Below are 26,858 nucleotides of genomic sequence, written 5' to 3' on the forward strand. Positions count from 1 at the left end.
ATGTAGTTGTATTATATTCCTTACCCTGCAGCATAATGTTTACACATACCCAACCCTACTATCCCATTTCATATCAATCCCTCTAAAATTCCGTTAGCGTGTTTAGTCTTCTTTTCAAGGCAGAATTGTAGAAAGACACCTTAAGGCCTGGACCAGAAGATATCACACAGACACAGCAACCTTCAAGCCCAGAACTTTGGAGGAACTCCAAGGACTGTACGTGCTGTGAAGAAGATGAAGATGAGGAAGAAGGGGTCCCAAATGCCTCCAGACCCAATTCCTGAAGGGGCGTGTCAGGGGTCAGAACAAGGCAGAAGCGGGGGTGGATAGACCTGGGATTGGATGGACCTTATTATAAAATCACAGAATCACTGTCTGAGCACGCTCACGTGGTATGTATTCCTCTATGCCTACGGACTCATTAAAGGACCTGCTCTCTTTATCTTATCTTATACACTAAATTGGCCTGAGTCTTTTTCTCTGCAGTCTTTTAGGCAATACTAATCATAAACTTTCCTGAGCAATTAAGAATGTGAAGGTCTAATGAAACTACATGGCTTTGTATCTTCCCCTTCTCTTTGGACAGGGGTAATAATAGATGTTCTTGTGACTAAATACTGCCTATACAGTCTGACACAGTCTATTTGATGCTGAGCAATTTATTGAACTTCAAGATTAGATATGGCCCAAATCCACATATTTTCCATTTTTAGAATGTTTACCATAAGATACAGAAACTTGGTCTGTAGAAGTACTAAACACACCCAGATCCAAGTCACTGTGACAAGCATTTTATTAACATAATGCTAATAACACATTTTAACCATATGATGCTAAGAACTCTGAAACATGAGTAGATTCAGTGGCTCAGACTGAATATTCAAAACTAACAGAAGACTTTGACCTTAATCTCTCTGTGCCTCAGCTTCCCATGTGCAAAATACAGATAATACCACTCTCTCATCTCACAGGGGATTTGTGAGGATGAATTCAGTCATGATTTTGAAGCATGCTGATAGTATACTGATAAACACCTTAAAACCAGTACAAGATAGCAAATGGCTCAGTCTTTGGAGCACATAATCATAAAAAATAACAAAGTTATGGGGAGGACAACCAAAACATTGATTAGTTCTGATTAAACAAATACTAAAGATCCTGTGCACTCAATAAAATGAGAAGTTATGTGGAAAAACAGTACCGGATCACGTAATCCAATACTGTATTACAGGGTATAAACACAGTGGAGTAAAATTTAGGATGGATGAGAAATCCTAACTCAGTAAAAGCTCTTTATGTTAGAGTCATAGATTTTTTAACAGCTTTCATCTCCTCTGACTATCAATATAAATTTATAAGCAAATAAATGCAAACCTAAATTTTCAAGAATATATTAAAATGCTGCTCTACAGAGGTGGGCAGATACTCCATTATTCTTAGTTCATCCAGCTTATTTCTGGAAGAAACTGCTTCCAGTGTATCCTTAGTTCACCTTTTCAGAGAGTACTGCTTTCCCAAGGTTGCCTCAGGGTCCTGCTGACGGATTGCTCTAATTGCAGTTGGTGAAGTAAAGAAGGCAGCTACTTCATGCTCTGCTAGCACACGGAAATAGGCACCAGCATCTGGCGTTCCCACAGGCTTCCCCTACGGAGAGAATAATTTAAAATGTCACAGAATAAAAATACATCATAATTCCTTGACAGTTCAAGGCTCGAACACGTAACAGTAGTGGCAGCACAGCAACAGAAGTAATATCAAGTAAGACTTTGAAGAAGGTTTTGTTAAAAATAATAACACTGTGAGTGTATTCACTTGTAGAATTAAATTCGCAAGGTTTGGGCACAATCTCTTACATGAACACAACACAGCATATACCAGTTGCTTAGAAAATTAGGACAAATGGACATGCAAATTAAAAGACAGACACAAAGAACTGTTACTGCACTGGCAGCAGAGGGAACCATCTCCATATATCCTGACTGAGAAGCAGTCTGGAAAACACCCACCCTTTGAACAAGGAGCCTCTGGACACATTGGTACTGCAGCTATATTCCCATGCACAGGCAGCTTTTTTTTAAATTTCTCTCAAATTTGGAAAAATTCCCATTTAGCTGCTTACAACTGGCTTCTTGGAACCTTTGTGCTGCTAGCCCACGTGAAGCCTGGAGAGATGCTGAAGAGCCCTTTTCTGTTTTAGTGTGCTACTAAACTGTGGTCTGGTTTGGGGTTATTTGTTTTTTTTTTAACTAAATATTGTCTTGAGCTAAAGGGCATAGTCAAGAGAACTGTAAAATGAAGTAATAATTTATGAAAATTGTTCCATGGTAAGTAATCCTAATAAAAAAATAATCAAGAACACTTTTCTGTGGTGCTGAAAATATGAAAAGCAGTCAGCACAGAATTATATAGTCACAGTCTTACTGTATGTAGTTAGTGCAGTGCATGAACTGCTCCATACATACTCTGAAATTATTAAAAGATGATGTTAATGTAGAATGAGTTTTAGCTCTACAGGTATCACCATAACCTTTTCACTAGAAAGACCACACTTAGAAGATGGACTCTGACAGAACAGGCAAGTCAAGAGAGACTGTTCTAGTTAGAACAGCTGGGACCAACTCATCACTGTGTGGATGTAACCCAAAACTGTGTATTCTATACCCTTCCATGCCATTTCCCAGAAACTGTTATCAATAGACCATTTACACCATCTGCCCAGAGCAGGCCTGACCCCTCAGGCTATAAACTGGGTGTTAAGAGGCCTGTGAGACAGGAGGATGCTCCTGTCCTCATACCCATATGGAACTCCCCACCCTGAGGGAGGTACTGGGCATTCCTGCCTGAACCTGAGGATATGTAATCTTGGGATCTTGGGACTTCTGCTACTTTTCGTGGGATCCAGAGAAGGACTGGAACTTGGACTGGACTGTGACCACCACTCTCAACCAGACTGCAAGAGCACTCCCAACCAGACTGCGATCACCACCCTCGACCAGACTGCAACAGCACTCTCACCAACAGGGTTTACCTCTCCTTTTACTTTTGGACTCAGGGGGACCACGTGGGGCTCAGCATGCGGAGGGTGGCCCAACGAACACCACTCTGTTCATGCCCCAGGGTGCTGGGTTATACATCTGGGTTTTGTGGGTTAAAACCAATTGTCTGTCTATGTAATTGTATTTATTGTATTGTTTTTATTAAATTGTTATTCTGACTTACAATCTCTTTTGACTTGGGTTCATCTCCCCTGCTGGTTTACCTTTAAACCAGCACAGACACATACACTTTTCATACTGCAAACACAGTTTTGTCAATGTTTTATGTAAGAAGCCACAAACACAGAGGAAGTTTCGCTACTGAAATGTCATCATCCTTTCAGCAGTTCACCAGTGACAAGACAAATTCATGCCTTCACCATCCTTGTGGAAATGCAAATTTGGAATAGATAGATTAATTGGTCCAGTGGAAAAAAACAGCATATAAAACTCTAATTAATATTTTTGATTTTACCAAGATGCAAAAGGAAGAGAGGCATTTTAATATCTTCAAAGAATTTACAAAATTCAGTGATGACATAGCACAGTAAATGTCTTTATGAAAACACACACTAATCAAGTTAGTTGCCCCATTCCAATAGGCAGCATGCTGACTGTGATGCAGGCTCACAGGAATTCATTCTTTTCCCTCTCTTCCATCTGCACTCCCCACTGCTGTCTTCCCCAGGCTTGCTCTGCATGCCAGTGCCTGGCAAGAGCCCCAATGAACCATTAATCAGATTCAAAGAACATAGGATGGCCTAGGTTAGATACCCAGGTTTTGCAGCTTTATGGTGAGATACTGCTGCTGGTGAGAGGTGTGTTCTGAAAGATGCTCACCATAAAAGATTTAAAAAACCAAGACAAAATAGAATGCACAATTGAAAAGTTGGTGGTTTGTGGTTTTTTAAAGGATGGAGCAAGCAGTGAGAAAATAAAGAAATGGAGAGAATGGAGAAAAAAATAAACAAAAAACCCCAGTTCTCAGCCCAAGTAGCAGAGAGTAGTATAACCAATGCCAATTTTTGCAAATAGCCTATCCTAAATTACCAAACAGAAATGCAACATAATGCCATTTGCTCGCTGAAAAAGTGAGTTATGACCTTTATGCTGCCAGATAACACATAGTTCCCAAAGAAAAATCTTTTCCAAATACAACATAATTCCTTGACAGTTCAAGGCTTGAACACGTAACAGTAGTGGCATCACCCTAGCAAACTTCTTCATCACAACTTTTGTTTGTTCGTCAGTATTTGTACATGAACCTATTCATTCAAGTTGACATCCTCTCCCTGTAATGTTCACTATACCTGCAGATCTGTAGCCACCTGCTTAGGAGCTCAAGCCTTAATCAGTAATAACTAAACAGTAATAACTAAAACAAATGGTCTCAGACTCTGAAAAATTCCAAATTTCCACAAACTTCTCACTAACTAATTATGTAATTACAGTAGTATCAATCATCTTGGACATCAAAAAACCTAGCTGTGGAGCAATCTGAAATTGGTTAGTCTAAACAAATGGAAATATCCAGAGTCCATAAAAGGGCTGTGTCTGACCCCGAGCACACCCACTCCCTCCCAGGTCTCACTTCACACCTGATCCCTCTCCAAGCTACGTCACAGACATGCCTATGCCTCATACTTCCAGCAAGCCTGAGCCAAAGAGCATCTTCCACACAAGCAGCTAAACCTTCAGTAGTGCATGGATAGGCATGCAGGACTCTGACAGGTTGATATTTATCTCATAGGTAAGCTACAGCAATACCACTGGCACTGTTCTCAGACAGTGTTGAGATGTGACCTGTCTGGTTGCTTGCCTGTGGTACAGGCTTCCTATGCTGCTATAGAAATAGCTTTCTCTTTTCCTTTGGGCTTGCTGAAATTCTAGAATATAAGAAATAAGCTCTAAAGTTATTAAGTGCAATAATCTGAAACAGAATTGTAGAATCATAGAATGATTTTGCTTGAAAGGGCCCTTAAAGATCACCCAGTTCCAACCCCCTTGCCATGGGTAGGGACACCTTCCACTACACCAGGTTGCTCAAAGACCCATCCAGCCTGTCCTTGAACGCTTCCAGGGATGGGGCACCCCCAACTTCTTTGGCAATCTGTGCTGGCGCTTCACCACCCTCACAATAAATTATTTCTTCCTAATATCTAATCTAAATCTATCCTCTTTCATTTAAAGCTATGCCCTCTTGTTCTGTCATTGATATATGGAATCAGGGGTAGATCCTTACAGAAGAAAAAAAAGGGATTAATGCTTGTCCAGACTGAGACCCATCATTACGTTCCCCACAATCTGTGGGTTGTCTGACCAACCCAGAGGGTCTGCCTATGTTACAGAAAACTGAAGCTGTGTGAAATCTGCATGGTGTTCTTCCCCTAATAAGCCATTAATGCTCCTGGTATTGTCTGGTATGTGCTGAATAATTTGGCTTACAATTAAAATAATTCTGTAGACTTCTTTGCTTTGCTACTTTAAATATTCCAGCTGAAGCAACTGAAATTTTAGATGCCTTGTATCATGTTGATTTCTTAGCCTGAATGATCAAATACACAGCTGAATGAAACAGAACAGCTCTCAGCAAGAGTACAAGTAAGGCTCTGGTTTACCTCTGGGTCATTAGCAAGATGCCTTATTCCCTCTACCACTGCCCTACTTCATTGCAACATTGTGAAGGTTGTTTTCATCAGACCTTATGAAATTATGGATTTGGTCTGATTGTTCAGTCTGGCAGCCAGTCTAGACAAGTTAGACATGACCAATTACCTTATGAGAGGAAACGGAAGACGAATCCTGGTATTGTATTTCCTAATCCTCTCACTGTCTCCCAGTCCTGCCTCTCCCACATTCCTTCTAGTTGCTCAGCTGCAATGGTAGGTTGGACAGTGTTCAGCACTGCTCCTGCCTCTTCAGACACAGCAGCTCTTCTACAGCCTCCTACTGAGTTATCAGCCTTGAATGGCATCAGGCGTATTTTCCCTTTCCTTCTTGGAGCCCAAACACCCTAACAGCCACCATCCTTGCATTGCCTCTCCAGATAAATGTGACAAGGCAGGAGGGTGCTGAGGATAGACCCATTGATGTGAATTTGACAGGCAGTTGAAAATGTCTCCTCTAGGAACTGAAACCTTGAAGGATCCTGAGTCCTACAGTACAATTCAAAGCAAATCCATTCTTTTAGTATTGTTTTTTCACCCTTTTTTTTTTTTTAAATATCTGAGTTATAAGAACAGATAATGAATGTCTGGTAATTAGCACATCTGTTCTAGAACAAGCAGCAATCACAAGTATTGAGGCCATGTTACTGAGAACACAGCTGCGCTGGACAGGACACGTCTCAAGGATGAAGGACCACCGCCTACCTAAGATCTTGCTTTATGGTGAACTTGCCACTGGCTGCCACATGAGAGGAGCCATAAAGAGAAGATACAAGGACTCCCTGAAACAACATCTCAGCCTTGGCCATATTGATCTTCATCACTGGTCTACTCTGGCCTCCAACCGGGAGGTCTGGAGACACACCATCTATAACACTGCTGATGCTTTTGAGAAAGCACGCAGGATCACTCTCGAGAAGAAAGACAACGCAGAAAGAATCGTGCCTTGCAGAATATATCTCCTAAGGAGTCTTTCTGCTGTGCCTTCTGCAACTGGACATGTCTGTCTCATATTGGCCTTTTTAGCCACCAACGCACTTGTAACAAACGTGGGTAAAGCCCTTCCCAAATCTTCGTTCGTGAAGCCCAGCCCTGATGAAGCTACACTAGCTTAGGTTTGGAGTTACCAGTCTTGGATCTAGAAGAAAATCAAATAAAACACAAACAGTAGGAGGAACAGAAAATTCACCTAACAATTGATAGGAAATAATACCTAAAGACTAATTCAACACTTAAGATATTCATTTAGGGAAAAAAAATCTGGTCCAGCTGTAAAATATTCTTACTAATTCCGCAGAAAAAGTTCCCTGGTGCCTCAGCAGCTGTTCACAGTTTAGCAAATGCATAAACAAAAACTGACATAAGGAAACTAAATCTGAGACAGTGCAAAAAATTTCAGAGCCCCAAAAAACTACAAATAAAATTTTCAGAGAGAGTTCTCATTTATTATACAAAAATCTTAAGAAGTACTGCAAGATGCCACAAGATGCTTATTGCCGCACGCAATTTTGATTTTTTTTTGAAGTTAGCAATATAAACAGGGTACTTGAATTCACAATATGCTGACATACTGCTGAGTCAAGTTGGGGACTATGTGCAAATTAGATGCTTTCACTGGATTTCTGCAGGGATCAGTTCAAGACCTATTGCTATTCAGTATCTGCATCAACACTGGAGATGAAAATTGATTTTAAAAGTTTGGCAATAATATCTGTGGTTGGCAGGAACTGAAAGCATGAGAAACAGGAATAGGGTAATCAGAAAGAGAGTGATCTGTCTCACCTAATTTAAAAAAGAAAAGTAGGAACACACACTTCTTGTATCAGCACGGAAGATTCATGTAGAAAAGACTTTCTTTTAATAACCTACCAAGAGACTCTGAGATAGACAAACAGATAGGAACATCTTTCTGGAAGTACCTAGATTTAGCATGTAATTTATGAGATGTCAAACAGCTGAGCAGACGTCCTGAGGCAGAATGTGCAGATGATTATGATTTCATACATGATTATGAAAGAAGATTCATAGGCAGCAAGAATGATCAAGAAGATAGAAAAGTTCTCGGAGAAAGTGAGAAGCACCGGAATGGATTACTTGAGGAAAAAGACATACAAGAAGAGCTATAATAAAATATCCAACAATGCATTGGAAATAGCACATCTGACCCCTAACAACAAAGGGTTCTTCAGTTAAAGCTAAATTCAAAATTATAAGGAAATTTTCTCTGCATAGGAAATGTTACATATGGAACTCATTGCCAGTAAAACCTGCTGATGCCAAAGCCCACAAAAAATCCTGACATACCAGCATTCAAAAGAATACATTCATAGAGGCATTCCTCTTTCTGCTGGTGACCCTGCTGCCAAACCTCCACTAAGGACTTGAAATGACATATCCTACTGAATTCTCTCTAAAAACACAATGAGTATGAGTGATGGTAGAAAGGTCACAAAACTGCCAGACTTCAGAGACAGCGCTTGCTTTGTAAGCTGATGATATTGGCTTAGAAAAACAGCAAGAGAGGCTGCATGTCTCCAATTGTGCCAAAGGAGAGTAATTTTAAACCTGCTGCTGTTGTTATGCACCTTGCAGATTTGTTGCAACAGCAGGGCCTCAGTGAGCATTGAGAGGAAGACTCCAGGTGCACAGCAATGTCTTGCTACAACTTTGTGTGGGACAATAGCTCCTTCTCTCTCCTAGACCAGTCAAATGAAGTCCTTAATGCATAGTTCCTTGACAAGTGTGGGTATCCTCTTCCTTACCCTAACTCCAGTTCAAAGCCCCAAACACTGGAACTACAATGCTGCCTTTTTTCTGACATCACAGTACCACAAGGAGTAGCTAGATTTTCTCTTCATGCTGCCCTGTTGCTTGCAGGTTGAAATCCTATTAGCAAGAGTAACCCAGAGTGGGCTGTGAGTCTTCAGGTATCTTATATATAGCTGAAGTTTGTCATGTCTTGGAGAAAGACAACCCAGGATAGATTATTTTAAAAAAAAACCAAACAAACCAAACCCAAAAATATACTTGCTGTATTCAAAAGATTTCATCACTGTTTTCACATTCCTGACAATGGTGTAAGAGCAAGTAAAAACTGAAAGCATGTAGTTTCCATAGCAATTATTAAAACAACAAATTGTCACCGAAGTAATTTAAAAATAAAACATATTAAATTGTGAGAATATGAAGTCAGCACAGTTTACATTCAACAGTGGTTGTCTGCAGGCAAAGGGGAGGAGGTGTTCTTTCCCCACAGCTAAACAGCATACTGATAATCCCTAACCCGAAACCCATCATTAGGTAACCATTTAGGAAATCTGACTACAAATTTATGAATATTCACTGTTAAGACACTCTTCTGAGCAGAAGAAAAATTATATACTATTCTCTTTGTAAACATTATTTTTATTCCTGTGTGTACAGACGCGTTTCTTTTCTTTCCATTTTTAATCCTCAAAAAGATAACACTGATGTCATGAACAATGTCTGAAGCCTCAATTGGTGGCATCTCAGAGAAAGAAAAATGGGAAATGTAATACTTCTGTTTAATAATGTTCTCACCAAGAGCAAAAAAATCACAAAGCAGACATGTAGGTCAACCAAATATTAACTCTGATTTTTCTTTAACCATCACTATTAAAGAAATAGGATTTTTACTCTTATTAGTTTACAAAACCAACAGTGTAAATTCAGAGTTGCCTTTATAATGACAATAATCATGTTGATCCTCATTCGTTCACACAGAGATAAAACTTCACTGTAAGACAACTATGTAACAGAAAACACTGAAGGACTCATCACTTTACTCCCTACACCTGTTAGAATGAAAACCTCTTTATTGCAGTGATTCTCTTCTGACAATTCACACAACAGTTTTAATCTGGCCTAGCGCATCATCAGTGGTCAAAAACAGGCACTATAAACTATGATTAGTCTTTTTATTATCTCCAAATACCTGCCATTTGTCACACACGGCTTTCCTCTTCTACTTAACTAGTGTGGTGCTGCTGAGTTAATCCCCTTAGAATGAAGAATCTAATTAACATCTATTAGGTCCTTAAACATTAATTAGACTATAGTAATTTAATATGCAAGCTAATACAATATTTGAGTCCATAAATGGGCATTTCTGATACTGGATGAAGTTTCTGCTCTTATTCAGAAGATGAAGGAATTCAACCACAGTGGTCCCCAGCCTTAAAACTATAGGAATTTACTGGAACATCACTGGGGTTTTTCCGGACAAACTAGAAAATGGAATTCTTTTGTAACAGAATTAAACTTAAAAAATAATTAAAATTATTTCTTTCTATATTTTTTATTATTTTGTTTCTATTTTTCTAGTGACAGTCATTTATAACTGGAGCTCTTTGTTTATTTATTTGTAGAGATTCTGAAGCCATTGAAGCTCTCAAAATTGCTATGCAGCATATGGAGATGAAATAACAATGGAGATGGGGTTTGAAAAAGTATCCAACATAAGGTAAGTTGTGCAATTTATAAAAACAGCCTAGAAAAGAGTTCAATTTCTTTCTTTTCCAAATTTCACACTTTAAGTGTCCATTCAATACAAATAGGTATGTGTCTGCTGCCTCCAAAATTTCTTTATTAAATAGTAATGGAACATAAAAAATACCTTATTAATAAACTAAGATTCTAAAATATTAAAAATTCAAAGCAACACTTTTTAACTAATGGATAGAACACCTGAAAACTCCAAATTACTAAATACACTTAGAAATATAAGTAACAGCCATACATGAGGGGGGAAACGGAGATTACTATCCATACAGGTATACTTACATAGCCTGTAGGCTTTCCTTTATGAACCCATCTGCATATGGTAATGCACATGTATGACATACACTGCAAGGACAAGCTCTTAGCAGCAATGCTGAGATTTCTCACACTCCTACACATCCAAATAAGAATTAGGTCTATGAAGTCTTTAGTAAAAACAGTTGACAGTTTACTACTTCATGTGCTGCAAAACCAGCAGTGACCCTAACTGGAGAGCTATTATATACTGCAGTTAGTGATCCACGCAACACTTGAGATGAGAAGATGCAGCCCTGTGTTGTGTTTGCCCAGAACATCTATTCTGCTTGAGCAAATCCAAGCGAAGTTAGAAAGCAGACAGTTCTGGCTTGTGTGGAGAACTTATACCAGAAAATTCATCTCACATATTGATCTATACTATCTAACACCAAAAAAAGTCATCAACTATAAGATCACCAAAGATTAGACATTGTTCTTCTGAAATATATTTCTGTTTTATAAATCTTGAACATACTTATTAACTCTGGTTACCTCTACAAACAATGTAAGTTGCTAGGAATGTAGATGCAAGATTGAATGACAGCATGTTAGTATTCAAATATAGCTTACAGTGATGTCCACACATCCTTTTAAGCCCTACAGAAAACAAAACAAGGTCAAAAAAAGTAACAGGAATTTTTCACTTAAGGATATTGAACTTCCAAAGATTTCACAGGGATTTTCATACTATAAAGTATGAAATATATATATTTTTATACTATAAAGACGAAACAGCAAAAATTGTTACCACGAGTTAGGAGAGACAAATGGAGTATCTTAGGATTGAAGTGCAACCCACAAATTGTTGTCCCTCACCCTTTCACCTCAGGAAAGCGCAGGCGAAAAAAGACCACTGAATATCTCAGTATGCAGTCATTTTCGGAGCCAAAGCCTGTTTCTCTTGTTCGCAGTGGTCTCTTCTGCCACCACAATAATGCATAAAAGAGCATGCAGACTGTTTCTCTTCTTCATAAGAAAATAATCTTTTTACAACCAATAAAATGAAAATTTTTTTCATAAGCAGTTGAGAACCTACATGACTCAACTGAAGATACTAAAATCAATCCCCAAATTATTTAGTGGACGTTTAGGAGTTCTCACAGATGTACCCATGCTTGCCCGGAGGAATCTGACATGTCTGACCTCTGAGACAAACAGCTGTGTGATATGCACGCATGCCCTACAAAATGTCACAAATCCACCTCTGCATCTGGGGTTATTTGCAAGTTCAAGAACACAAGTATATAACATTTGTTCTTCTGAACATTTTTATCCATCTAAACAAACGTGTGTATTTGAACCCAAGAACTGAGGTAAAATTCCTGCATTCCATCTTCCATATTTAATTACCTAGGAATCCTTTCTGCAGAAGAATCTGTCTCATGAGTTTATCATAGTCTCTCTCTTGCTTGTTCCTCTTGAATTCTTCCTTTCTTTTTTTTTTGTTTGTTTTCTTAGTATTTTGCCCTATTGCTTTTAAAAACACCTTCTCCTCTCTTTTAAAAACTACTTGACTACTTTTAATTTGGAACATCCTAGAAAAAAATCTTGCTTCCTAATGTCTTTCAGAACTTGCATGTGCACTAAGAACAAAGCATCACTCCCACAATCAGCAAGTTGCCACTCATCGACTCAAAAGCTTTTCAGAAGTTCCATAGTAATTTGGTTTGTAAATTCACAGAAGCAAGTGGGTTCCACCAGATCAATACATTGGAAACTCATCAAAAAAGTGCTAATCATAAGCAATACTTAAACAAATGCCTGATTTTTATTGCCACATTTGCACTGTAGATATTCTCTGCATCATGTATTTCAGTAACATTCATTGCAAGCTTTTATAGTCAACACAATGTAAGCAAGACAGGAAAATTTATCTGGACAGAAGGTACATGGAGATTCAAATTAAGAATAAGCATTTGTTTAAGTTTTCTCTAGCTGCTCCAATCATTGGAGCATTAAGGCATGTGAGCTTTGCTTTAAACATTATATTTTGTTCCTTATTTTAAATTTTTCTGTTATGAAAATGATAAACAACAGGATTTTGTACAAAGCAATATACACAGGTGTCACCCAGGCACAATCTGCTGTTCTATGACAGATTATCAATCTTCTTCCTACTACATGCACTGGCCAAAATGTGAAATAATAAAATGAAACACGAATGCGAGCACATATGGTGTCACAGATTTTGTTTACATAGCAAGTTGTGAGGTGAATTAGAACAGATTAGTAGATCAAACCACTTAATGCCAATGCTCTTTACCTCTTCCATTAGATGCTATTTGAGGTTTATTTTAGGCTAGACTTTGCCTTGTTCACTTCACCAAAAATGCAGCTCAAAGTTTGGTGGTGGAAAGCTACCTTACAGATCTTTGCTCCCTTGACTGACAGGACTTCTGGGAAGTGTCATTCCGTCCCTTTCACTGGTTTCCTGCAGATGATAGTAGCATGTCAGTTCACACATCGTTAGTAGACTCCACTACAAGGTTTCTATATCCCCCATCTTCCATTTCTCTGTTCACAGAATCAAAACATATGCCAGTGCCTTCTTGCCAAGAAGGGACAGGATCACTCATGAAGTCGTCTACGCCAATAACCAACACGAGAGAGGTTGCACATGTGCACTCTGACAACAGCACAGCACAAGCCTAATTTAATTGTGCTTTTACTCAATGCATAATGGAACTGCAATCAACATCTGCTCATTTGAAAGACATTGGGCTATGGGGAACAGACAGTGTACAAATGTTTCTAATATTCTTCCAAATTCAGGGTATTACTTTTAGTCCGAACCAACAGTGAAGACATCTTCAAGATCTTTCTTCAGTCTAAAACACTGAGCACAGCTTCTGCAGTACCTCTATGTACAGTTCTCTGCTCTCTTTGTCATAGGTGGGGTATTCAGCAATGCACTCGTGTCAGGATGTAGTATCTGCCCCTTCACTGAAAACAGTCATCAAGCCACTGAGCATCCAGGAGAACATGGACTGGGATGGGAGGAATACCACTGGACATCAATGTCTTGCAATCTGGCAAATGTTATGCTCTGATTAGAAAAGAACTAACCCCCAATACTTCTCTCTGTTCTCAGTTTTTCCATCCTCCACACTTCTGTGCTTCGCACACTCCTATGCTTTATTCAATCCAAAAACCTGGCTAATTCAATTATGCCTGACTGCAGCCTGCCATGTCCTTCCCTTTACGACCTTTCCTGAGTGTGACTCGGGGCAGAGAAATAGATAATATATTGCCAACAACCACCACCTGCATTTCAAAGAAATGGTATCATCCTGGCATTTGTTGTTCAAGCATCTGACTACAGGTCAGATACCTGAACAAAATATAACATGTGGTTAGAAGTACCAGCACCACTACCACCACTAGTTAGGTCCTTAACACACTGCATTTGAGACTGTGGCTGAAACTGAGGAGGGCTGTGTAATCAAGGCATGCCATGTCCATGGATTATGTGGTTTCCAGGACTATGCCTGGTACACAGGTAGAGCTGGGATGGGGCAAGTGGTCTCTCATGAGCTTGTTCCTTCACAGAACTTCTCTAACATGTAACAGCCCCCCAGAAATCATTTCTCAAGGCATAGCAGCTTTCACAGGCAATCCAGACTCATGCTGCCTTCCCACAGCTCTGCAACCAGTGAATTCAATCAGAAACCCCCCAAGAACAGTCCATACATGTACAGGAAAGGAGGACACATACTTGCTTATATGGGCACCTGGACCATGGCCTATTGCCTGCTGAGGCAGAGGGGATGTTCCCGTATGTTGTCTCCCAGGGGTCCTCTGGGGGTTGCAGGCACATATCACAGAAATACAGAATCATAGAATGGCCTGGGTCAGAAGAGACCTTAAAGTTCCAACCCCCCTGCCATGGGGTCATGCAGAGCTCCATCCAAACTGGCCTCCAATACTTCCAGGAATGGGGCATCCACATATAGACATGTATAGCACTTTAGGTACACTCTTCCCTGGACTTTTCTCACACAGTTGGCCCTGGAACTAAGGGTGTTGATGTTCTCACAATCAGTGGGCTTGGTGGAGTACTCCCCCCCTCCACTGAAGATCTATTCAAGATGTCTATGGTAGGGGCACACACACCATGCCACATCAGAAGAATGTTTTTTCCATCTCATCAAGAACATGATCTTCATCTAATGGAACTTAATGCAGCACTACTTGTCAGCCCTGTCACATCCTGCAGCAGGCTTGACATTAGTAAAAGGGTGCTGGAGAAGCTTTTGGGCCTTTCAGAGCACATGCTGTCATTGCCCCTTGCTCAGTATTCTGGGACGCCAATGCAATGCCTGTCACTATTGCAAAATACAGCAGCAGGAAAGAGCAGTAATAGCAAAAGAAATAGGGCTGGTGAAGAGGACAGATGCAAAAGCTTGTGAGAACTACAGGAGCAGCTCAAAGTCAGAACAAGCAGACACCTGGCAGTCAGTAAATATGAAGTCTCCCATCACATTTGGCCCTTTTGCACAGCAGAGAAGCACTTCAGAATAAGGTTTGAGCGCTCAACTGTTTAAAAGCTTCCCGTTGGCACATGTGCTTTTCTTTTGTCCTAGAAAACTTCACAGCAGTGCAGTCCCACTCATTGGATCCTACCATTTGATCCCAAGCAGCAAAACTTGTGTCTTAGCTTTCTCTGTAAAGATGGTATTCATATGACTAAAACCCCTCTGTTAATCAAATCAACAAGCAAGGACAATTGGAGGACTTAGTTCAGAACTGTACTGCTGCTGTGATTTGAAATATCATGTAGACACATCACTAATGACCATTGCTTTTCTGGACTTGAGGATTCTTGACCCACTTCAAGAGGCGTCTTCTGCTTGTGAAAATCTCACTTATAATTTTTGCAAAGACATTGAATTTCAAGCAGTAAAGTGTACTTCTAACTTCCAAAACAGGATGCAGCAAGCCATAGTCAGTTCTGTAGTCTCTGATGCACAGCAGCGTTCAAATAATTTGAAGGGAATCTCACCGTATTACAACTGTCCATGCCTTTTCAGTAGCCAGGATTCAGAAACATATTTACTCAAAATTCAGGAACGACCCCAGCACCAGCTGCCCACCAACAGAAGTGCGTAAGTTCATTACAGTGAAGTACAACTCAACCAATACCAATTTAACTGGTTGTGCAAAGATTGAAGGATTGTTTTGACAATGCTTGTTTCTGTAAACACTAACAATGCATTTTTGTTCTAGTATGGTTATCTTCACTTCTACAGTGTAATAACAGGAAAATGGAGAAAGTTTGCTTGTAATAAATATTTTCTTAAGCAGAACTTCTGCACATATGATAAAACAGTATGTTTCTGCCGTGTCATGCTGGCTCCCCTGCTCCAGAAGGACTGGGTACAGATGGTGCTCTAATAATTGCTATATTTACATTGTCATCAAAGCTTATTTCATGCCCTCAGTATACAGTACATTCACTATACTTCTGCAGTTCTTGTATGATCTGAGTTATCATTGTATTTCCCTTAATGATTCACATGTTTCTAGCTATCACTACAAACCAACAAAGGTGATCAGCATGCCATGATGGCATATCTAAAACAACTTCTGCCTCTGGGACCACTGAAAAAGACAAAGCAATTACTAGGTGGGCATCATGCTCCCCAATGTTGTCGGAGAAGCTGGGATATACCCAGAAATCCTAATGTCAAGTGGACGCAAACAACCAAGTTTCAGCACGCTTAAGAGCTAACAATGTCAGTGCTTTTACATAAAATGTCTTTCACTATCACTGATGGATACTGGACACTCCCTGAAGAATAAAGAAGATGGTTCAAGCAACACTGTATCTTCCTGCCTCCATGATCAGAGAGACAATCAACAATAACTCCTGAAAAAATAACAATGTAAGGCAGCATGATTGCTATTTTGAACACCAAAGTTAGGATGCAACAGACCACTCAGACTAGTCTCCTCTCCACCCCACTGAGTTTCATCCCACAAGGAAAAGGACGACGACTTGAATGTCATCTCAGTCTTGGTTTCGGTTGCTTTGAGTGGTAGAGGGAGAAGAGAAGAGACAAGTCTCCTTCGAAGTTCTAGTTCCAGCCATGGAGCTCTCAATGCATCCAACTCAGATCCAGAGTTTTTCATCTCAAGACATGCAAAACACATGGTACTCTAATCAACAACACAGGTATACTCTGCTTTCTGCCATTTCTAGGTCTGTTGTTTCGGAGTTCCTTGCCCCACTGACTATTACCCTTCACACAGCTGAAGTAGACAAGCTTGAAGGACAGTGAAATAAGTTTTCCTTAAAAATTACTGTAATAGACAGGAGAGTATGAACACTTAAGATATACACACAATTCAAACATCTATAGCATGAAGAACAGACAGGTATAAATGGGATCACCTGGATCATCAGCTGGAAGAGATGCTGCCTTTTCCAAGGCTGATTTTTTAGAATGGTTCGTACCTCATACAAAACTGTAGTATTCCCATGAAGGAGAGGTCCATAGCAAATATAGGAATGACCAACAACCCAGCCTAAATCAGAAGCTGCCCACCACACCTAAAATGAAATAAAAACATAATTAGAGTGAGAAGTTTTAAGAGGCATTTAAACACATTTACATGACATTTAAGTGGAATTACCTCACCAGGTGTGAGTCCGTATACAGCTGACATTGTCCAGTTTAGCATAACTGCATAGCCACCTGTTGGTCTGACAACACCCTAAATGAGAAAATTTGAGTATTTAATTTGAGTCTTCAATTACATGTTGAGGTTTTAGCCGCAATAGACTTAAGGTTGTCTAATTCCAATACTCCTAAAGAAAACGATCTATTCCAAAAAGAACGTGTGTGTACTAGCACTTCCATAAAAGAAGTAATTTTGGAAAACAAACAAACATACAGTAAAAAAACAAAAACACAACCCAAGGCCTAGATGACAATAGTTTTCAGAGGATTATTAACAAATCTAGAATTCTCTCATAAAAACTGGACATACAAATATTTAGTCAACATATGCTGACAAAAAATAAGAGATTGAGTATTCACCTCACACTGTGCCATCTAAATGTTAGGCATGTTTTAAATTCATTGCCTAGTCTCTCTGTATCATCACTGGATAGGAGGGGCACCTGTGAAGTGGACAATCCCTAAGATAACTGGAGCGAATTACTCCCTGAAACATACCCGTCTTTCTGCACTGACTTTTTTTAAAGACATCGGAAACTTGGCTTAAATAAATGTATACTTTTGAAAGTTTATATCTGGCCTGAAGTGCACATAAAAATGCAAAATGAAGAACATCCCAGTGTTCACCTAAAAGAGGGAAAATTAGAATGAGAGAGTATCAATAGCATTATGCACCTTGGTAAACCAATAACCAGCTCTGGAAGACTAATTATAGGAAAATTTTGGAAATATTTTGCAATATAAGTATGGTTACTACAGATTTCATATATTTCACCTTCTAGTACCCTGTTCCTAGAGGAAAAAATTAAGTAAACTATGTCCTGGTGTCCTGAACTAAAATTCAGATGAACTAAAATTCAAATAGCCTCTACACAGACATTACAATGCAGCAATCTGTCCATGCTAGGCATGGTACATTTTCTTGATGTACTTCATAGAATGAAAGAGGGACTTTCAGATCTCATCCAAGAAACGAGGGACTGTAGAGACACATTAACTCATTAAAATGGAGACTGCTAAGGGAGAGAATGGTTAACTAACATTTCGCCATTTTCAGACAGCAGATTGCCTTTGTTAGACTCAGCTTCTAACTTAGCTCCTGCTCTGAGATTAACAACAGTTTTGCTATGAAGGTCATAACTGAGTAATTTTAGTTGCATGAGCATTCAAATTAAGTTCCTTAAACAAATAAAAAAGTTATTTTATTCACTGAGTTACTTATTGTAGCTTAGTTAGTGCTAGTTGACAATCTCCCTCTTATAAGGGTGATTCACTCAAGATGTCTACATTTTTCTCTGCAGAGCCAACAGAGTGAAGTAAACTTCTGAGAACTTTTATCTCTGAGATACTATATTGAAACCCACAGTCAAGGAAAATTCCTGTAGTAACAAAGGATCTTATCTTGGGCTTTTTGACAATAAAATAATTCTAGATAAATGTATTGCTTTAAAGGGCCCATCTTGAAGGTAAAAGCAGAAGACAATTTTCTCAGCGAAACTGATACTTGTTTTCCCTTACATCCTCACAGATTCTGAACTTTATAGGCAACATGATTAAATAATTTTCTAGTAGTAGTCTAAGCACTGTCATATCCAGGGATATATGATACTGTCTGAATCTGTGGTTGTAAGACTAGCAACAGAAAATTATATTCAGCTTGTCTTCCACACACTGTAAAAGAGCATTATAAGTACCAAGCAAACATTCAGACAGCCCTCTTTTAAAATACAATCCTTTAAAAATAGGTCATTAAAACTAATTTACATTCAAAAGCAAACATTTTCAAATACTCTATGCTAATTTTCACTTACTCAATCTACACTTTTCTTTTTGGGGGAATTATGTCCTCAGAATTGTTCAGTAACACAAGTTTTCAGAATATGCTTAAACCCATTTAATCTATAACGTCATTCACCATGTCTTATCTACAGGAAAATTAGCTAATATGTAAATAATGAACAAGACTAGTCAGCAACATCACACAGGTGATATATTAACAACTCTTGCCATTAAGTCACTATACTACGCTTATCTAAAACAGTTAAAACACAGAAGATAGTACTGGATAAAAGACGTTCTGCTGTCCTCAAAAGTTTCTATTGTACAAACATCTTGAAGCAAATGCATCTTAGCTTTATATTACTACTATTTAAATAAACAAACATGATTTATTCCTATACATTGCCTTTAAACTAGTGAAATGTGAATAAATAAGATTAAACCATTTCTAGCAATGCTTATCATTTACAGCATTGTGCTCTGGCAAACATTTTAAACCTTTTTTATTAAATATTTTCTCAAGTGGAACTGCAAATAGATTGGTCACAGACATGTAGACTTCAGATAGTTCTTTACCTTGGGCAAGCCTGTTGTTCCAGATGTATACAGAATATAAAGTGGATGGTCTGAGGGAACTGAGACACATTTAGAACACTGTGCTTTTGCAAGCTCTTCTTCCCAGTCAAGATCACGACCTTGAGTAAGAGGAACGTGGCCCTGCCCATTGAAAAATAAGAAAATTGTTAAAAGAAAAACAAACAGAATAAATGGAATTTGGTCAAATTCCATTCCAAATGGAATATTCAAAGTTTCTATACAGTACTATTCAATTTTCTGTACAGTAATCTCTCTGATGCATTAGTTCTATTTACTATTTAAATCTTACGAATAAAATGTTTGCCTTTAAAATTAAAAAACAAACTACAATAGATACAGTAAAATTTTACCTGTAAAAAAGAAAAGGCACATGCACTACATAAACACCTGAAAGTTAACATAAAGTCAGAACAAGTGTACACCCACCAAATTAGGTCGCTTGTAAATGAGAACTTTATCAGGTTTGCTCTGTGTCCTTGCCAGTGCTCCTTCTAGGAGGGATATGTATTCCACTTTTCTTTTCGGTTCTACTCCAAAACTAGCTGTTACAATAAATTTGGGCTAAAAAAAAAGAAGTTAGATTGTTAATATATACATTTGCAATATATTTTAGATAAGTAACCACATAACATGTTTTCTGTTAAATTATTTGATTAATGATGTTCAATGTATAAAATTTACCTTCACATAATTAGAAACAGGGGTTTAGATCGGTTTTCTAAAGGAAATCAAGCTTGTGTGATCTTGCTGTCCATTCATGTGCTTTTTGTTCGGAAGCACACTAATAACTTCAGACACTCTTCACTATCTTCAAACAAATTTGAGTAAGAAATCAACAGTATTAACTTCTTCTAAGTTGCACAAATATTAATGTACACAGAGAGAAAAACCCAGGTCCATCTTAGCTCCTCCATTAAGGAAGAGCAGTACAGCGATGTCAACAATTACCAGTCCTGTTTAGCCTGCTTTCTATTGCATCCAATTGCATATTTCAAAACTAGCTATAGCACTTTGCTGGCTCTTTCCCAGCCTGCAATTCAATGGTATAGGAGGAAAAACAGGAGAAAGAGGGAAAAGAAGGCAAACGAGATGGCAGGAAACTAGAAACTGAGGAAGTGAATAAGCTAAAGTCTTTCAAGTAATGATTGCAGGACAGAGGATGCCACACCAGTAAAAATCAGATTTCTGTAATTCTGGGGTTTTTTAGAATAATCTCTATTTCCAGATGAGGACTTCACAACTTTGTCATTAAATTAACTGCATATTTCATGTAAGATTTCCTAAGTCCAGAAATACGCATACAAGCTACTTTGACTTAGGTCCTGAGATCAGTATTTTTATTTCTTGTTTTTTGGGAAAGAAAAGGTACCACCAAAAAAAGTATGTGTTAGAATACATTTTAATTGGAAAAGAATGAATCTTCAGTTTCCTTCCTTCTGGAGTTTCAGAAGTGTATTTATCTTACGCCCCTCAGTTTGATCAAGCTAGTTTACTAATTGTATGCATTAGCATAAATCTCATTAAGTAGGCACAAACCACAATGCCACAGTTAAAGCTGCATTAAATTCAGCAGAGAAAACACAGATTAAATTGTTTTCTTGTGCAATAATAAAATGCTTCCTGTCCAAATCTGCCATTCAGAGAAGTTCCCTAATTGGTGTGTATTCAAATAAAGATTTCAGATGAGCTTTAAAATTTCAGCATTTGTCAACTTTCTCTTTTGGGCTGCAGTGATTTAATAAAAGATGATACAAAGCAGTTAAACTGAAAATTCATCTGGAGGCTACCCTGAAATTAAGACTGTAATAAATGTAAGATACACAATTCTATTAAATTGTTAAGATGAAAGACTGCTGTCAGCACTAGTTGTACAGTCATTTGTAAATGATGCCACCTCTGCTCATCAACTCCTTTGTATGCAGTAAGGACATCTAAAAATAACCAATACTAAATTGGCTAAGGTGATGCATTACCCAAGTGAAGAAGCATCATGGATCGCTGTGCAAATCAAAGGCTCGCTACTGGTTCTAACTGCTGTTTTCTACTGTTTCACGTCTCTGCGTACTGACATTATTTCCCCTGCACTTTTACTCCCATATTGCTTTTATACACCCGTTTCCCACCTCTTCTGTGGCTCCATGTAGTTCTGCATGGTAAGATTAGACAGAAATATAACTAGTTTGAAGGAAAACCAGGAGAGTTCAAGGGTCTGCTAGAGAAGAAATGCCAGAGATAGCGAGCTATAGAAAAAAAACCATTATGAAACAGAAATGAGATAAAGCAAGGCCCAATAGTACAAGTTGTTGGTACAAGACCAATACTTTTATTCTGTTGTAAAGACTCCTCCTACAAATTCTTCTATAGTCTCTAATAGCATACAAGGCATAGTTCAGTAAAAGCAATAAAGGTTGACACTCCTGAAGGATGGGATGCCACCCAGAGGGACAAGGACAAGCTCAAGGAGTGGGCCCATGACAACCTAATGACATTCAACAAGGCCAAGTGCAAGGTCCTCCACCGGCGTCAGGGCAACCTCTGCAAAATCAATGCACCCTGGGGGATGAAGGGATCAAGAGCAGCCCTATTGAGAAGGACTTGGTGACACTGGTGGATGAAAAGCTGGACATGAACTGGCAATGGGTGCTCTCAGCCCAGAAAGCCAATTTTACACTGGGCTGCATCACAGGCAGCGTGGCCATTAGGTCAAGCAAGGTGATTCTGCCCTCCACTCTGCTCTGGTGAGACCCCATTAGGAGTACTACATCCAGCTCTGAGGTCCTCAGTGCAGGAAAGACATGGATCTGTACGAGTAGGTCCAGAGGATGGCCATGAAGATGATCAGAAGGGCAGAGCCCCTCTATGCTATGAGGAAAGTTTAGAGTTGGAGTTGTTCAGCCTGGAGAAGAGAAGGCTCTGGGGTAACCTCATTGTGGCATTTCAGTACTTAAAGGGGGCTTATAAGAAAGATGGAGACAAACTTTCTAGCAGGGCCTGTTGCAATGGGACCAGGGGTAATGGTTTTAAACTGAGAGGCTAGATTTATACAAGATTTAAGGAAGAAACTTTTTACAATGATGGTGGTAAAACACTGGCACAGGTTGCCCAGAGACGTGGTAGATGCCCCACCCCCAGGAACATTCAAGGTCAGGCTTGACAGAGCTCTGAGCAACGTGATCTAGTTGAAGATGTCCCTGCCCACTGCATAGGAGTTGGACTAGATGACCTTCCAAACTGTTCTATGATTCTATGAACCTACCTATTGCTTTGATATTGCAAATTATATATTCTCAGATTCAGGTAAAAAAAGACAAAAAAATTCTGTTCTCATGGTCTGTATCACTTCATCAAAATTCAGTGAAGAATACCTGTAACTGCCAATACCTGACATGAGTAGAAATTACCAGCTGCAGGACTTTGCAGCATTCCCTATTTTAAATTCAAGATAAATTTAGGTAAAATGGTAACGTGTATGTACCTTTTCATAGTCAGTAGAAAGTTCTTGTTATTTCTTTCACTCAGGTCTTCTAAGTGAACGTGAAATTTTACTTTCTTTTCCACAAAAGCATCTAACAGCCAGATTTCCATTGTACATTCTTAACTCTTTCTACTTAATCTCACCAACATGAGGTCCTGTATTGCAGCATCTAAACCAATTCACATAAAAGCCTAATAAAAAGGTTAGGTTATTTTGAGACTGCTTTAATTAACTTCTGAGTTCAGAAGAATACCATCTATCACAGGTACTTGTATATACAAATCCTAAAAAAAAGTCAGTAGCGTGCAATTCACTTACGATGAAAGTTTTACCATGTTGCAAAATTGGGACATGTTTTGAAATTCAGAATGAGGATGTGCCTCTCCTCTTTACTCACATTTTCATTATGCATCAGATGGACCAAAAATCATCCATAATACTTATATCTGCCTTTTAAAGAAACCAAAAAGCAATGTAAATTAGGATTTAATCCATGGCCTGCAGCTAGTAATTCTACAGCTAACCCTTCAAAAGAGTTGCTATGTGACCTCCGGTAAAACATTTACACTTTCTCCATTTTCATTTTAATACATGAAGCAAGGATTATGATTACTGTGCTGTCTCCCTCTGTTCCCCAGAGAGAAACCATTGGGATTAATTAGGCAATAATTGCAAAATACTCTAAGAGTAAACATGCTAGATGATTTGTATTATAGCAACCTCCATTTTTAAAGTTTATCGTTTTTCTTTTACATTATTTTTCCCTAATTCTGTGAGTTAACATTACTTTTTACAGCTTGTTAAAAAAGTGGGGAAGTGGGAAGAAAGACAGGGAAAACTAGAGTTGTTGTTAGCCTTTTTTTTTTACCATTTTTTACCATTTTTTTTTACCATTCCAGCCAACCATTTTATTAACTTTGTTAAAGCACTAAGGAGAGGAGGGGAAATGCATTCAACTTTTTATTTACAGATATTTACAAAATTCAAACTTTGGTCATCTGAAAAGCACTTCTGTACACAGAAATCTAAGTAAGTCCACAAGTCCTGTGGACTTTACCCTGCACAATGTCCTGTCTAAGCAACATGATTCAGTGATAGATTCACAGATAGTCTGAATGATCCAGGTGACTGATCAAGATGACAAGGACTTGGTCTTATTCACGAGCAGAACATAAGAACAGACCATTCCAGTTGAAACTAATGCATACATAAGCTACTAAGTAGATTAGTAAAGTACTATTCGCATTTTCACTAACACAGACTTACATAACCCCTCATAAACAAGATCAATTTATGCCGAACACAGAAGCCTTTAAAGCATTGAGCTCTGCTAATTATGTTCTTCACAGAGTCACTTATTTAAGGCAACTGGTTCCATAGCTGCCCTGATTCATGTAGAAATTAAATGAAGTAGAATTATAGTTTGTCCTGGTTCCAGCAATGACAGGGTTAATTTTTGCAGTAACCAAGAGAGGCACAGCCTGGACTCTGAGGTTATTCTATACCACCTCATGCCATAGACAGGGTGGCGAGGGGGATGGGTTCCTTCCAGGTAGGTGGCAGAGGGAGTGGTCGGGCAGCGCCAGTTGCGCATGGGGAGAACTTGCATGTGAATCATTTGCCTTCCTTGTACACTCTGTTATTAATATTGTTGCTGTTACTGTTTGTTTTTTTATCTCATTTCTGTTTCCAGCAAATCATTCTTATCTCAACCTGTGATCTTTACCTTTCCTGCCTCCAATTCTCCTCTCCATCCTGTCGCAGAGGGAGACAGAGGGGAAAGGGGAGTGAGCGAGCAGTGTGCGATCTGAAACATTTCAGTGGGAACACTAACTTGGGGAATACCGTTCCTAAACTACAACATAGCTGAAAAAACGTACTACCTAACATGTCTAAACATCAAATAAACCAATGAAATTATTTAGGGTTGGCAGCATTTTTCTCATACACTTGATGAAAATGCTGGACATAAAGCCAGTGTTAAGGCGATGCTTTGTACAAAAAGATTGACCAATGGGAGAAGAAAGTACGCTCTATACAGACAGTAGTGTGTTAAACTCATGCTTTTTTAAAAGGGGTGAAAATTCATAACTCAATGTCTGTTATACAAGTATTAGCCTCAGCAGAGACGTAGTACTGTGTTCATATTGCAACATTACACATTATACACAAATTGAGACTGCGTGCCACACAAAGAAAAATGTTACCCTCTCTGGAAAAAAAAACAAAAGCAACAAGCTTGTTATATTGACTTATACTAGTAACTAATGCAATGGTGTTTATCACTCCAAATAGGTGTAGTGGGCTGACCTTGGCTAGACGGCAGGTGCCCACAAAAGCCGTTCTATCACACCCCTTCCCAGTCGGACAAGGGAGAGAGAGTAAGATGGAAAATGACTTGTAGGTTGAGACAAGGCAGTTTACTAAAGCAAAAGTGAAAGTTTGCATGCACACACAAAGAGGAATATAACAAGGTTTACTCTTTACTTCCCATTAGCAAGAGATGTCCGGCCACTTCCCGAGCATCAGGGCTTCAGCACATGTAAGTGGTTCTCAGAAGGCAAACATAAACAACAAATGCTCTCCCTTCCTTCTCCTTCCCTTAGCTCTTATATCTGAGCTGATGGTATGGAATATCTCTTTGGTTAATTTGGGTCCGCTGGTCTGGTTGTGTTCCCTCCCAGGATCTTGCCCTCAATCGGGGATGGGGGGAGGAATGCTGAGAGATAGAGCTGGTGCTGTGCCAGCACTGCTCAGCAGCAGCAAGTGATAACACCAGTGTGTTATCAACCCCTTTTAGGTAGCAATGCAAAGCACAGCACTGTGAGGGTTGCTATGGGGAAATGAACTCCAGCTCAGCCAGACCCGATACAATCTGTTATTACCTTTGCATGATCAATGCGAACAGAAAGCTCTTTAGATGCAAATCCACCAAAAATCAGGCTATGGATGGCTCCTATTCTTGCACAAGCCAGCATGCAGTACACTGTCTGTGGAATCATGGGCATGTAGATGACCACACGATCTCCTTTCTTCACACCATGTCTGATCATGACATCAGCTAACTTGGAGACCTGTAATGACAAAACACTCACAACATATTAAAAGTTTCTCCAGATCTACTGGTGCCCCATATGTAAACAACTTTTACACAGTCAACAGATGCAGGACATTAAGGAGACAAGACTGTATGATATGGAAAGCTGATGAACAATGCAATCGAGGTTCAATAAATTTAAGACAATTTCCTTTTTGTAAAAAAACCTCTCTAATACATTTTTTTTCCATAAAATAAAAATGGAATGAGGCTAATTATTGTTCTTATTATAGCAAAAAACAAAATCAATAGTAATGTTTTGCAAATTTTAAAGCAGGGCATTTCATAGTGCAAATTCTGTCCTAACCAGCAAAGTTTGAAACAGAAATCAATATGTAGTAATATTTTCTCTATTACAGTGTCAGAAACTTCTCATAATCTGAGACAAGAAAGCTTACAACCTGAACCAAAAGTAAATACAAATTCAGAGAAACGTGTTTAGATTTAAAAGGCTATTTTTGCTCTCATTTTCAGATTTTCATTTTTGCTGTGCAGAAACCTGAAGACAGACTATGTACAGCAGCAAAGAATTGGAACTCAAGAAATGTGATAGACAGATCAGCAGCAATGTCTTTGAAACACCATGAGAAAATACTTATTGACAGTACACAATATTCTGTCACAAAAGTAGTATTGAAAATTTCATTAGTATGCCAGGATCGACTACTTACTTCTGTTAGAGTGAGCATGGGAGCCTGTGACAAGCAC

At 38.9% G+C, this 26,858-nt stretch overlaps 1 protein-coding gene across 2 annotated transcripts in view; it reads right to left on the bottom strand.

Moving 5' to 3' along the window:
* ACSS3 (acyl-CoA synthetase short chain family member 3) overlaps window positions 1–26,858 on the bottom strand; it is an 88,809-nt gene that overhangs the window by 42,467 nt on the left and 19,484 nt on the right. For both annotated transcript variants that reach the window (XM_039386751.1, XM_027747829.2), the window contains exons 3-8: window positions 25,939–26,127; window positions 20,005–20,139; window positions 19,558–19,698; window positions 17,156–17,236; window positions 16,977–17,072; window positions 1,493–1,644 (exon numbers count right to left, since the gene is read on the bottom strand). In XM_039386751.1, coding sequence (XP_039242685.1) covers window positions 1,493–1,644; window positions 16,977–17,072; window positions 17,156–17,236; window positions 19,558–19,698; window positions 20,005–20,139; window positions 25,939–26,127 — 794 coding nt within the window. The remainder of the gene's footprint in view (window positions 1–1,492; window positions 1,645–16,976; window positions 17,073–17,155; window positions 17,237–19,557; window positions 19,699–20,004; window positions 20,140–25,938; window positions 26,128–26,858) is intronic.

Source organism: Pipra filicauda, unplaced genomic scaffold (assembly GCF_003945595.2).
Source record: "Pipra filicauda isolate LSUMZ 115617 unplaced genomic scaffold, ASM394559v2 scaffold4_size7858003_pilon, whole genome shotgun sequence".
Taxonomy (NCBI): domain Eukaryota; kingdom Metazoa; phylum Chordata; class Aves; order Passeriformes; family Pipridae; genus Pipra; species Pipra filicauda.